General features: G+C 64.9%; 1 protein-coding gene across 1 annotated transcript in view; it reads left to right on the plus strand.

Moving 5' to 3' along the window:
* Positions 1-10,194, plus strand: part of GBA2 (glucosylceramidase beta 2) — a 64,708-nt gene extending 54,514 nt beyond the window's left edge. The window contains exons 12-17 of the mRNA XM_054032145.1: positions 140-291; positions 459-565; positions 3,732-3,874; positions 4,110-4,225; positions 8,577-8,768; positions 8,847-10,194. Coding sequence (XP_053888120.1) covers positions 140-291; positions 459-565; positions 3,732-3,874; positions 4,110-4,225; positions 8,577-8,768; positions 8,847-9,083 — 947 coding nt within the window. The 3' untranslated portion in view covers positions 9,084-10,194. The remainder of the gene's footprint in view (positions 1-139; positions 292-458; positions 566-3,731; positions 3,875-4,109; positions 4,226-8,576; positions 8,769-8,846) is intronic.
* The last annotated feature ends 725 nt before the right edge of the window (positions 10,195-10,919 follow it).

Genomic DNA, 10,919 nt, shown 5'->3' on the forward strand with positions numbered 1-10,919 from the left:
AGGGCTCACTGCAGATGCTGGGGGGTGCAGTGCAGTTACAGGAGGACTCACTGCATAGTGGGTACAGTGCAGTTACAGTGGGGGTGACGGGGAAGCCCCCATAGGCAGGGCTGCTGAGAGCTGCTCTCTCCCTGCTCAGAGGACGAGCCGTGGCAGCGGGTCAATGCCTACCTGATCCACGACACGGCCGGCTGGAAGGACCTGAACCTGAAGTTCGTGCTGCAGGTGTACCGCGACTACTACCTGACCCAGGACACTGCCTACCTGCAGGACATGTGGCCCGTCTGCCAGGTACAGCGAGAGCCTCCGCTGGGGCTCCAAGCTCCGCCCCCTGGCTGTCCTGCATGGGAACAGAGCGCAGGGAGAGGGGAGAAGCTCCCGGCCGCCCGGCACAGGGCTGCTTCCTTGGGTGAGTGCAGCAGAGCAGCTGGGCGAAGGTCTCGGTCTCTCTCCCACAGGCTGTGATGGACTCGGAGCTGAAATTCGACACAGACGACGATGGGCTTATTGAAAACTCGGGCTTTGCTGATCAGACGTATGACGCCTGGGTGGCGACTGGAGCCAGGTGAGTGGGGCAGGGGTAGGGGCAGGGCCGGTGCAACCACTAGGCAAAAGGACAGTTACCTGTTCCGTAACTGGCGTTCTTCGAGATGTGTTGCTCCTGTCTATTCCACAGTAGGTGTGCGTGCTCGCCACATGCACCGGTGCCGGAAGTTTTTCTCTCAGCAGTACCCGTAGTGGGAGCGCCCCCCGCGACTCCTGGAGTGGCACCTTTATATCGCGCTATAAGGGGAGCCACGGGCTCCCCCCACCCTCCGTTCCTTCTTGCCAGACAACTCCGACAGAGGGGAAGGAGGGCGGGGTGTGGAATAGACAGGAGCAACACATCTCGAAGAACGCCAGTGACGGAACAGGTAACTGTCCTTTCTTCGTCGAGTGATTGCTCTTGTGTATTCCACTGTAGGTGACTCCACGCTATACCTGATGGAGGTGGGTAGGAGTTCACAGAGTCGGCAAGAAGGAACTGAGGGTGGCCGGTGCACGGGGGCCGCCACCCGCATGCATCTGCTGCAGCCTGCAGGAGCCCCGGGGGGGGAGGTCAGGCGTGCAGCTGCTCCCCACTAGCGGCGCTGCCGCCTTTGCAGGGCTGCTGCCCCCTGTGCCGCGCCGGCTCCCCCATGGCTGGGGCTCGCTGCAGCCACAAGCCAATGCTCTGGCTCTCTGGTGCCTCCGGAAGGCGGCTCCTCCCTGCCGAGCTGCTGCAGTGGCCCAAGCCCGGCAAAGCCAGTGAGTGGACTCGGGGCAGAGGCCGCCGGGGTGAGGTGGGGATGGCTCGCGGGGGGGCTGTGCGCCCTCCAGGAGAGTTCAGGGGGCGGGGAGCGGGGAACCTGGTCTGGGGAGCAGCCCCTGGGCACGGCTGGCCCCTGGGCTCTATAAAGGCTCGGTGGGATTTGCCCCTCAATTAATCGATGTGCGGGGGTGGGGGGGGCGCAAGGTGGAAGTTTCGCCTAGGGCGCAAAATATCCTTGCACTGGCCCTGGGTAGGAGCAGGCAAGCGGCCCAGGGCCAGGAGTTGGGGAGCAAGGCGGAGGTTAGGGGGCAGGGCAGAGGCAGGGCTGGCCAGGGGACTTGGTGGCTGCTGGGTCTTGATGCAGCGCTGGGCTGGGATGGGCTGGTGTCCCCCGGGCGTTATCAGCGCTGTTGGAGCACGTTACGCCTCCTGGAGAGCTGCGCCTGCACGAGCGGCTCCGTTCGGGGGCTGGCTCAGTCTGCACCCGCCGGGCCGGGCGCCCCAGTGCCCCGAGGGCAGCACTTCGCCGGAACCACGGCCCAGGACAGCCTGGGGTGCCCGGGCAGGTGGTGTCACTCAGCGCCAGGGGAGGGGTTTGCAGTCATCCCCAGTATTGCCCTGGGGCGTTTGTGCTGAGTGGCTGCTGCTGAACCCGTAAAAATGGGCCCAGCGAGAGCTGGCTGGTGGCTGGAAGGCAGCAAGTGCAGCGAGAGCCCCGTCGGGGAGCCCGGCCTGGCTCTCCGCAGACGTGCGAGTCTCTCTCCTGGCCATGCCGGCTGCGGCTCGGGGGGTAGCTGGTCTGTGGCTGCTCCAGAGCCCCTGGCGTGTCCCCCCATCCATCTCCCGCCTTCGCTCGCTGTGCGGCCAGGGTTAGCCTTCTGTTATCTGCCGTGCGCGGTGCGGAGCGTCCAGGGGCGTGGCTGGGGTGCCTGCTCGGGTCTCTGTGCCTGGCAGCATGGGGCTGCTGCTGCTCCAGCTCCCATGGGGCTGAAGGGGCAGGTTAGGGGGCTGCACTCTCTGGCGGGGGGAGGAGGGGAACATGCAGCCCCGGGGGGGAGGGGCAAGCGCTGTGAGGCTCGGGGGCTGGAGGGGGGGGGGCCCACACCCCCGGGGGGGAGGGAGACGAGCGCTGTGAGGCTCGGGGGCTGGGGGAGGGCGCAGCCCCGGGGGGGAGGGGGACGAGCGCTGTGAGGCTCGGGGGCTGGAGGGGGGGCGCAGCCCCGGGGGGGAGGGGGACGAGCGCTGTGAGGCTCGGGGGATGGAGGGGGGGCACAGCCCCGGGGGGGAGGGGGACGAGCGCTGTGAGGCTCGGGGGATGGAGGGGGGGCACAGCCCTGGGGGGCAGGGGGACGAGCGCTGTGAGGCTCGGGGGCTGGGGGAGGGCGCAGCCCCGGGGGGGAGGGGGACGAGCGCTGTGAGGCTCGGGGGCTGGAGGGGGGGCGCAGCCCCGGGGGGGAGGGGGACGAGCGCTCTGAGGCTCGGGGGCTGGAGGAGGGCGCAGCCCCGGGGGGGAGGGGGACGAGCGCTGTGAGGCTCGGGGGCTGGGGGAGGGCGCAGCCCCGGGGGGGGAGGGGGACGAGCGCTGTGAGGCTCGGGGGCTGGAGGAGGGCGCAGCCCCGGGGGGGGAGGGGGACGAGCGCTATGAGGCTCGGGGGCTGGAGGGGGGGCACAGCCCCGGGGGGGAGTGGGACGAGCGCTATGAGGCTCGGGGACTGGAGGGGGGGCACAGCCCTGGGGGGGAGGGAGAGGAGCGCTGTGAGGCTCGGGGGCTGGGGGAGGGCGCAGCCCCGGGGGGGGGAGGGGGACGAGCGCTGTGAGGCTCGGGGGCTGGAGGAGGGCGCAGCCCCGGGGGGGGGAGGGGGACGAGCGCTATGAGGCTCGGGGGCTGGAGGGGGGGCACAGCCCCGGGGGGGAGTGGGACAAGCGCTATGAGGCTCGGGGACTGGAGGGGGGGCACAGCCCTGGGGGGGAGGGAGAGGAGCGCTGTGAGGCTCGGGGGCTGGGGGAGGGCGCAGCCCCGGGGGGGAGGGGGACGAGCGCTGTGAGGCTCGGGGGCTGGAGGGGGGGGGGGCACAGCCCCGGGGGGGAGGGGGACGAGCGCTGTGAGGCTTAGGGGATGGAGGGGGGGTGCAGCCCCGGGGGGGAGGGGGACGAGCGCTGTGAGGCTCGGGGGCTGGGGGAGGGCGCAGCCCCGGGGGGGGAGGGGGACGAGCGCTGTGAGGCTCGGGGGCTGGAGGGGGGGGGGGCACAGCCTCGGCGGGGAGTGGGACGAGCGCTGTGAGGCTCGGGGGCTGGTCAGGTGGACAGGAAGTGCAGCCCGTCTCTGTCTAGGGCCCTGTAATGTGCCCGTGATGTAGCGCCAGGGCTGAGGCTGACGTGGCGGATACGTCTGGACTGGCAGCAGCGGCTCGTGCCCAAACCCGTCTCCTTTGCTTTGCAGCGCGTACTGCGGCAGCCTGTGGCTGGCAGCCGTCTGTGTGATGTGCAAGGTGGCGGGGATTGTGGGTGACAGCGAGGTCCTACAGAAATACAGCGCCATCCGAAGGAAGGGCTCGGAGGCGTTTGAGCGGCTGCTGTGGAACGGTGCGTATGGCAGGGTGCCGGGGCCCCGCGGGAGGCGCTGCGCTGACCCGCCCTCGGCCTAGGGTGCAGGCCCCCGCTCTGGGACACGGGGTGTCTGCCTCGGGCAGCGAGTGACTCCCGCCCTCTGGGGCACCGCGTGGTGTCCCCGTGGGGAGGGCGCAGTGTAAGAGGAGGGGCCGCCGGTGTCAGAGTCAGGGGCGTGACTGTCTAGCTGACTCTCTCGTCCCCACTGCAGGGAAATACTACAACTACGACAGCAGCGGGGGTCCCTTCTCCAGCACCGTCATGTCTGACCAGTGCGCCGGGCAGTGGTTCCTCCGGGCCAGCGGCCTAGACCAGGGCGAGTTCCAGGTGAGCAAAGGTTTGTCGCCACCCAGGGTGGCAGGGGTGGATTGGGAAGGCAAATCTACACATGGCACAAGGATTAGGGGAGTGGCAAGTGATGAGGACGGGGCAGCCATGCAGGGCAATCTGGATTGCGTGGGAAGCTGGGCCCATTCAAACACAATGTGGCAAATGCAAAGTCGTATTGTCACACTGTCTGGGGGATGTAGGAGCGTGGGCACCTTACTCAGGGCAGAGTGCCAGAAATAGGGCGTAAAACCCCAGACTGGCGGTGAGCACTGTACTTAGATTTCACCAGCCAAGCAACAAGTGCAAAGCCCTGATGCCAAATCAAGGAGTCATAGAATCGTAGGGACTTTGAGAGGTCTCTAGTCCAGTCCCCTGCACTCAAGGCAGGACTAAGTAATATCTAGACCATCCCTGACAGGTGTTTGTCCAAACTGCTCTTCAAAATCCCCAATGATGGAGATTCCACCACCTCCCTAGGCAATTTATTTCAGTGCTTAACCACCCTGACATTTAGGAAGTTTTTCCTAAAGTCCAACCTAAACCTCTCTTGCTGCAATTTAAGCCCATTGCTTCTTGTCCTATCCTCAGAGGTTAAGAAGAACAATTTTTCTCCCTCCTCCTTGTAACAACCTTTTATGTGCTGAAAACTGTTATGTTCCCTCTCAGTCTTCTCATCTCCAGACTAAACAAACCCAATTTTTTCAATCTTCCCGCATAGGTCATGTTTTCTAGACCTTTAATCAATTTTGTTGCTCTTCTCTGGACTTTCTCCAATTTGTCCACATCTTTCCTGCAATGCGGTGTCCAGAACTGGACACAATACTCCAGTTGAGGCCTAATCAGCTCAGAGTAGAGCAGAAGAATGACTTCTCATGTCTTGCTTACAACACACCTGTTAATACATCCCAGAATGATGTTTGCTTTTTTTTGCAACAGCATCACACTATTGACTCATATTTAGCTTGTGATCCACTATGACCCCTAGATCCCTTTCTGCCGTACTCCTTCCTAGGCAGTCTCTTCCCATTCTGTATGTGTGAAACTGATTGTTCCTTCCTGAGTGGAGTACTTTGCATTTGTCCTTATTGAATTTCATCCTATTTACTTCAGACCATTTCTCCAGTTTGTCCAGATCATTTTGAATTTTAATCCTATCCTCCAAAGCACTTGCAACCCCTCCCAGCTCATGTTCAGTTGCTCGTCCACTATGAGCCCTAAATCCCTGCAGAATCTCTGCTTTCCAGGTTAGTCCCCCAGGCTCTAGGTCTGGCCTGAATTCCTTGTTCCTAGATGTGTGTGTGACACCAGTAAGCCAAGGCCGCAGCATCAGCTGAGAACTGACAAAGCCCTAGCTGGAAGCCAGAGCATGGACTGGTAACGGGTTAAAAGGCAGGAAACAAAGGGTAGGAATAAATGATCAGTCCAGATTAGAGCAACAAACATGATTCAAGGTCTAGAAAACATGACCTATGAGGAAAGGTTAAGCAAACCCAATTTTTTTACCCTGAAGAAGAGAAGGCCGGGGGGGGGGGGGGGGGGGGGGGGGGGAGAGACAAAACAGTTTTCAAGTACATATAGGCTTGTTACAAGGAGGAGGGTTAAAAATTGTTCTCCTGAACCTCTGAGGTTGGGACAAGAAGCAGTAAGGGAGGTTTATGTTGGACATTAGGAAAAAGTTCCTAACTGTCAGGGTGGTTAAACACTGGAATAAACTGCCTAGGGAGGTGGTGGAATCTCCATCATGGGGGATTTTGAAGAGCAGGTTGGACAAACACCTGTCAGGGATGGTCTAGATCAGTGGTCACCAACCAGTCGATCGCCATCACCGGCAGCACAGTGGGGCTGCCGCTAAGACAGGCTCCCTGCCTGCCCTAGCCCCACACCGCTCCCAGAAGTGTCTAGAGCGGCCCCGGGGGTGGAGGGGCAGGAGTATCCCTCCGCGTGCTACTCCTGCCTGCAAGCACCGCCCCTGCAGCTCCCATTGGCTGGGAATGGGGACTGTGGCCAATGGGAGCTGCGGGGGCAGTGCCTGCAGAGAGGGGCAGCGCGCGGAGCCACCCACCCCCCACAGGGGCGAGTTGGCCCCTTCTGGGAGCGGCGTGGGGCCGAGGTAGGCAGGGAGACGGCCTTAGCAGCAGCCCCGCTGCACTGCCGACCGGGAGCCGCCGGAGATGAGTGCTGCCTTACGGTAAGCTGCACCCCAGCCTCTGCCCTCTCCTGGAGCTAGTACCCCATAACCCTCCTGCACCCCGAACCCCACCCCTGATCTCCTCCCAGAGTCAGAACCCCCACCCCCTCCTGCACCCCGAACCCCACCCCTGATCTCCTCCCAGAGTCAGAACCCCCACCCCCTCCTGCACCCCAAACCTCACCCCTGATCTCCTCCCAGAGTCAGAACCCCACCCCCTCCTGCACCCCAACACTCTGCCCCAGCCCAGAGCCCCCTCCTGCACCCCGAACCCCACCCTGATCTCCTCCCAGAGTCAGAACCCCCACCCCCTCCTGCACCCCAACACTCTGCCCCAGCCCAGAGCCCCCTCTTGCACCCCGAACCCCACCCCTGATCTCCTCCCAGAGTCAGAACCCCCACCCCTTCCTGCACCCCGAACCCCACCCCTGATCTCCTCCCAGAGTCAGAACCCCCACCCCCTCCTGCACCCCAACCCCACCCCTGATCTCCTCCCAGAGTCAGAACCCCCACCCCCTCCTGCACCCCAGCACTCTGCCCCAGCCCAGAGCCCCCTCCTGCACCCCGAACCCCACCCCGATCTCCTCCCAGAGTCAGAACCCCCACCCCCTCCTGCACCCCAACACTCTGCCCCAGCCCAGAGCCCCCTCCTGCACCCCAAACCCCACCCCTGATCTCCTCCCAGAGTCAGAACCCCCACCCCCCCTGCACCCCGAACCCCACCCCTGATCTCCTCCCAGAGTCAGAACCCCCACCCCCTCCTGCACCCCAACACTCTGTCACAGCCCAGAGCCCCCTCCTGCACCCCGAACCCCACCCCTGATCTCCTCCCAGAGTCAGAACCTCCACCCCCTCCTGCACCCCAACACTCTGCCCCAGCCCAGAGCCCCCTCCTGCACCCCGAACCCCACCCCTGATCTCCTCCCAGAGTCAGAACCTCCACCCCCTCCTGCACCCCAACACTCTGCCCCAGCCCAGAGCCCCCTCTTGCACCCAAACTCCCTCCAAGAGCTTGCACACCTCACCTCCTCCTGCACCCCACCCCTCTGCCCCAGGCTCAGTCTGGAGCCCCCTCCCACACTGCGAACCCCTCAGCCCCAGCCCAGAGCCCGCACCCCCTCCCAAACCCCAACCCCTGCCCCAGCCCGGTGAAAGTGAGTGAGGGTGGGGGAGAGTGAGTGACGGGGGGGGGGGGGATGGAGTGAGTGGGGCAGGGCTTTGGGGAAGGGGCAGGGTCTTGGGGAAGGGCCAGGATAGATCCTGGGTTGCACTTAAATTCAGAAAGTGAACTTGGGCATACAAAGGCTGGAGACCACTGGTCTAGATAATACTTCGTCTTGCCATGAGTGCCGGGGACTGGACGAGAGACCCCTCGAGGCCCCTCCCAGTCACACGATGCTCTGAGTTGCTCCTGCACTGCGGTGGCACACAAGGCTAATGTGATGTGTACACAGGGCAGCAGGGAGGCGCTTTTACCGCTGCACAGCGCACTGGTGCGACTGACACTGGATCCCGCAGGCACTGGCTGGAAAAAGGTGTTGAACAACTGGAGAGGGTGGGGGGAAGCCACCCCGATGGTGTGAGGGCGGGGGAGTGTCTGATGGAGAGAGGCTGAACGCACTCAGATTGAGCGGGGACTTGCCGGTGGTGTACAAGGTCAGCCTGGGGAGACGATCCCGGGCACTGCCAGGCTCTGTAATCCAGCAGGGACAGGCAGGACAAGAACCCCTGGCTAGGAGCTGAAGCCAGAGAGTTTGCGCAGCCCGGGGTGGCGGCGTGGGTAAGGCTGCCGGTGGGGGGTGGAGTCTCGCCCCCCCAGTTCAGCCAGCTGCAGAATGGGAACCTGACCCGGCAGAGGCAGCAGGCGTGGGGCTGGCACCTGGCTCTGCAACCGGCACCGGAGCCGCTGACTCGGGACGCTGGCGCAGACTCGCAGTGGCAGTGGTGGGTTCGCCGCCTCGGGGTCCTGCCATCCAGCCTGTTGCCTTTTCGCTCGGCGTTTGGCTGGGCTCAGACCAGGGGTCTCTGCTGTACAGGAGGCAGATGATGTACTGGCCCTATCTGCCGCCGCTGTCTCCGAGTGCAGGACCGGCCTCTGGGCCCTGGGTTCAGGGTGGGGCCCTGTGGGGCCGAGAGGCCTGAGGGTGTGTCTCTCCGCAGGTTTTCCCCAGGAGCCATGTTGTCAGCGCGCTGAAGACGATCTTTGAGCTGAACGTCATGGGCTTTGGCAATGGGACGATGGGAGCCGTGAACGGCATGAGGCCCGATGGGAGCCTGGACACTTCCAGCGTGCAGTCCAGCGAGGCCTGGGTTGGGGTCGTGTACGCTCTGGCTGCCACCATGATCCAGGAGGTGGGTGTGGCACGGCGCCCTCGGCACGAGCAGGCGGTGCCAGGGGACGGGCCTGACTCTCTTCTCCCTCTGCTGCAGGGCCTGGTGCAGGAGGGCTTCCACACAGCGGAGGGCTGCTACCGGACCGTGTGGGAGCGGCTGGGCATGGCCTTCCAGACGCCAGAGGCCTATTGCCAAAGGAAGCTCTTCCGCTCTCTGGCCTACATGCGCCCCCTCAGCATCTGGAGCATGCAGCTGGCCCTGGAGAGCAGAGCCGGCCAGGCCCCTGCCGCAGCAGCGCCGCGCCCGGTGCAGGAGAACTCCCTCCAGCCGTGAGGGAAGGAACCTGGGTGCATGAGCCAGAGGGAGCCGCTGGGCCCCCGCTGCAGGCCGGGGACTGTGTGGAGGCCGCTTGCCCCTTTTTAAAACCTGATTTTAATTGCTGTATCTTCCCTCCTCTCTGCACCTAGCCTGTGCCTCCCCCCAACGCGCGCCCCCCATGCTCCACAGCCTGGCTGACCCCTCAGCCCTGGGCCCCCAGCCACCTGAGCGGGGAGAGCAGCCCAGAGAGAATGAGAAGGGAGGAGCGGCGGGGGGGGCTGTGCCCAGGGTCCTTCCCCTCCCCCATGGCTCCGGGGCTTGGCCGTGCACGGGCAAATCCCCGCGGGAGGTGGGGTATCCCTATGGCCAACAGGTCTCACAGCCTCCCCCCCTTCCTGTCCTGCCTGCGGCCCCACCCAGACCCGCATGGCCGGGAGCCGCAGAGGGCGTGGAGGGGGGAGCACGTGTGTGGTGCGCACCATGCCGGCACTTAGCTGGCTCTGTTGCGGAGGGCGTGTGCACAGGCTGCCGGGTGCAGATTTCCCCTGCCCTTGCTGGCTGAGCTGCGCACCCCACATGGGGCGTTTTGTCACCACCTGTACTCGCTGCACCCGCGTGTGGGGCGTGGCGGAGCAGCATGCGCGGCCGGGCACAGACGGGCCGTGGGTGAGGGCCTGGTACGTGCTGAGCCCTCACTGCAGGGAGAACCACCCGGGACAGAAGCTTGGCAGAGGTCCCCCTGCTCTCCCCTTTCAGCAGCACGGCCCGCAGGGGAGCCGAAGACGTGGGCACTGCTGTGAGTGAGGGTGCCATTGCCCCTCCCTGGCCCAAGGGGCTGCCCAGCTGCGCTGGGTCCCTTCAGGGTGCCTGCTCCAGGCAGGGGCCACTGTGGTAACCCGTGGCAAGGCCAGTTCCCCAGCATGATCCAGCCCTGGCCCGGGGCCCGCTGCCTGGCCTCTGACAATCCTCATCCCAAACTCTTGGACGGGCGCTGTCTGTCCCCGGCCCTGCATGGCCACTGCACACGATCACAGCTGGCCCTGGGCCATGGGGCTCAGGGAAGCTGTTTTTAAATGCTGAATAATTTTAATTTAAAATCATCATAATAAAATATCATCTGCCTGTGGGCCTGTCCCTCTGCCTGGGGCTGTCCCCCCTCCGGCCCCGCCCGGGGGCCCATCCCTCTGCCTGGGGCTGTCCCCCCTCCGGCCCCGCCCGGGGGCCCGTCCCTCTGCCTGGGGCTGTCCCCCCACCGGCCCCGCCCGGGGGCCCGTCCCTCTGCCTGGGGCTGTCCCCCCCTCCGGCCCCGCCCGGGGGACCGTCCCTCTGCCTGGGCCTGTCCCCCCTCCGGCCCCGCCCGGGGGCCCGTCCCTCTGCCTGGGCCTGTCCCCCCTCCGGCCCCGCCCGGGGGCCCGTCCCTCTGCCTGGGGCTGTCCCCCCTCCGCCCGTCCCTCTGCCTGGCTCTGTCCCCCCTCCAGCAGCAGTGGCTTAGCACATGAGCCCAGTGATCCTGGCTCCTGCAAGGCAGCTGGTTTCCACCTGTGCTCCCAGGACCGCTCCCGCTCGTCTGGCCAGCAGCTGCAGTGGCCTCCAGGTCTGTGTGCACCCCAGGAGCCAGTCGTTCCTGTGCTGCGTGGCCGGCTGCGTCCGTCTGTGTCTATCTCTGCAACGCCCAGCGTGGCTCACAAACGGCCACGGCCTCTCAGTCTCTAGCGAGAGACGTTCCCTCCCTGCCCTGCAGGCTGCCCCGGCCAGCTCACGGGGCGTGGGCTGAGCCGCTGCAGGGCCCGGGTGTCAGCGCTGCCAGGGAATCGCTATGGGATCGAGGGTGAGCTCCTTGGCAGCTGGGGT

This window comes from Malaclemys terrapin, chromosome 6 (genome assembly GCF_027887155.1).
Source record: "Malaclemys terrapin pileata isolate rMalTer1 chromosome 6, rMalTer1.hap1, whole genome shotgun sequence".
Lineage (NCBI taxonomy): Eukaryota > Metazoa > Chordata > Testudines > Emydidae > Malaclemys > Malaclemys terrapin.